At 31.8% G+C, this 2676-nt stretch overlaps 1 protein-coding gene across 1 annotated transcript in view; it reads left to right on the forward strand.

The window, feature by feature from the left end:
- Positions 419 to 2676, forward strand: part of LOC107639885 (B3 domain-containing transcription repressor VAL1) — a gene marked incomplete at its 5' end in the record, with an annotated part of 8105 nt that continues 5847 nt past the window's right edge. The window contains 4 exon segments of the mRNA XM_016343479.2: positions 419 to 642; positions 910 to 1030; positions 1550 to 1588; positions 2477 to 2558. Coding sequence (XP_016198965.1) covers positions 927 to 1030; positions 1550 to 1588; positions 2477 to 2558 — 225 coding nt within the window.

Below are 2676 nucleotides of genomic sequence, written 5' to 3' on the forward strand. Positions count from 1 at the left end.
ATAATAATAATAATAATAATAATAATAATAATAATAATAATGGAAATAAAAAATTTCCAAAAAAACCAAAATTTATTTTATTTAATTATTTTAATATTTAAGATGCCACCTCAGCCACGTGTGCAAGCATGGAGACATGTTTTCACACACCTAATCCCAATGCAACCCAACAAACAGAGGGTGATGATGAGACAAAGAGAGTCCAAAATCACAGTCACACACAGACAACCCTCAGAATCACCCGCGGGTGATTATATCATCACATCAAATCCCTCAAAATAATAAAAATAAAAAAAAGAGTAAAAAAAATTAAAAATTAAAAAACGAGTTATGTTATGGTTTTTATTATTATAGCGGTGGTGTGTGTGTGTCTTCAAGTGTCGTGCATGCATTTTATGCATCCCTTGCTTTGCATGCACTCTCTCTCTTCTCTTTCTCTCTCTTCACTTTCTCTCTCTACACACAGACTATCCCTTCTTCTTCAATCCCTTCGTTGCCTTCTCTCTCTACAAAATCACCAGAGGTTAATTGCGATTATTCCTTTTCTGAATCACTCTCTCTAATCTTCTTCTTCTTCTTCAGCTCGCTCTTCATGTACTTCGATGTGTTTGCTTTTCAGAGATTTGAACAGATAGATATCAAGTTGGGTTTTTTATTTTTAAGGTTCATGTGAATGACCCGTTACTGGGTTTTGTTTTGGGGTGTAAAAAAGTTTCAGTTTTTGGGGGGGTTTTTTTATAATTTTTTTTATCCCTTTTTGGGTTTTATCTGTAAATCTCGAAACTTTTTGCATGGAAGCTTATCGGGGTTTTCTGAGCTAATGGGGTCAAAAGGGGGAATCTTTTAGGGTTTTTGGGGATTTTGATTATTGAGCTGATTTTGATTTTGATCTTCTGTGTGTTTTGGTAGTTGAATTTTGGGATTGAATGGGTTCCGACATTTGCGTCAATGGTTCTTGCTGCGTGCACGAATGGAAGAAGGGATGGCCTCTACGATCTGGTGGATTCGCCCAACTATGCATCAAGTGCGGGTAAATTTGATTCCTTTTTGCTTTTGATTATTGATATAGATTTCTTTTTTCGCTATTTTTGGGTTTTGATTTGATGGATATTTTGGGGATTATGGATATATTGGTCACCTACGTGTACACTAATTTTGTTGTGAATCTTACAGATATTTTTGGGTTTTGACTTTGATGGAATCTCATTGAGGTCCCAATTGGATTAGTTATGGTTCAATATTTCTTTTTTTTTTTTAATATTTTTACCCCGTTTCCGTGATTCTCTGGTTTGTGTTTTTTGTGTGTAATTTATGAATTTGGTCACATTGTGGTCAATGTTTATGATAAGTACTAATTGTGCTTGATCATGAATTGTGGAAGCAAGGGTATGAATGAGAAACTGTGAAATTGAGGTTATTTAAGGATAAGGATCAATGTAAGCTGTTTTGAGAAATGTTTCTGAATTGTAAGGATTTGGGAGTGAAAATAATATGCAAGGTTGAATTGATATTTCATTGACTAATTTTTGACTTCTTCATGTGATGCTAGATTTATGGAGGAATGGAAGCGTGAGATAATTGATACATTGTAAGTGTAACAATATCCTAATTTTAGATGCCAATATTGCAAATGTTATTGCTCTCTTTTCACCCTCATGTCAATTGTAATAAATGCTTGGTTGATTCATTTTCAACTTATCATTCTAGTATAATTCTATATGTAAGTGATTATTAATGTATGTGTGTTTAATGTTAGAAGCATTAGATCCTTCGTTTTGATAAAGAATCTTTGAGTTATTGTTATGTATTAACACTGGTTTTCTTCATCCTGTTGACTCTGTATAAATGTTATTTACATGTTGATATTTGCTGGTAGATGGTTTTCTGGCTTCTCTTGTGAAGTGTCTTGTCCTTCCGAAATGATGAATCCAGCTCCTAAACTCTGATGCATTAGAGTAGTAAAGTAAAATTGTTAATTGATAATGAGAAAATCATGGGAGTGAGTCACATTATTCCAAAAATAAATAAATAAATGTTTGTATTTTATCTGAAAAAAAAAATTCCCACATTGAAAAACTCCATACATTTTCATTCTAAGAGAAAGTCCACACAGTGTCATCTAAAGTGCAAGCATCTTGCACTATCAAGGATATTTTTCTTAGAAATTTCTTCACTTACAAATATGGAGCTTGGTTAGTTTTTGTTGTGATGTTTTCTTCTGGTCAAATGGTCATGTAATATTGTCATGCTTATACTCTATCAGTTACACAATATCTGTCAATTTGAAAATTTGGTAAATTCATAAGTTAACTATATCCAAATTTTAGTTATGAATGCACCAAATGTGCAGAAATGACAGATATTGTAGAACATAGTAATTTCGGTGATCTTGCTTTATATTTTGGTTATTAATAATTCATTTATTAAATCTTCGTATTTCTCACTTAGACATTCTTTGTGTCCTTATGTGCTTTAGATCTGCAAATGAGTATTCACTATTCTGTAATAACTTCCACCGTCGCGATACTGGATGGAAGGAGTGTAACTTTTGCAACAAGGTACAATGATGATTTTTGTCTTAACTATTATTATTGTTATTATCATCATCATCATTATTATTATTATTATTATTATTATTATTATTATTATTATTATTATTATTATTATTATTATTAA

Source organism: Arachis ipaensis, chromosome B01 (genome assembly GCF_000816755.2).
Source record: "Arachis ipaensis cultivar K30076 chromosome B01, Araip1.1, whole genome shotgun sequence".
In the NCBI taxonomy this organism is placed as follows: domain Eukaryota; kingdom Viridiplantae; phylum Streptophyta; class Magnoliopsida; order Fabales; family Fabaceae; genus Arachis; species Arachis ipaensis.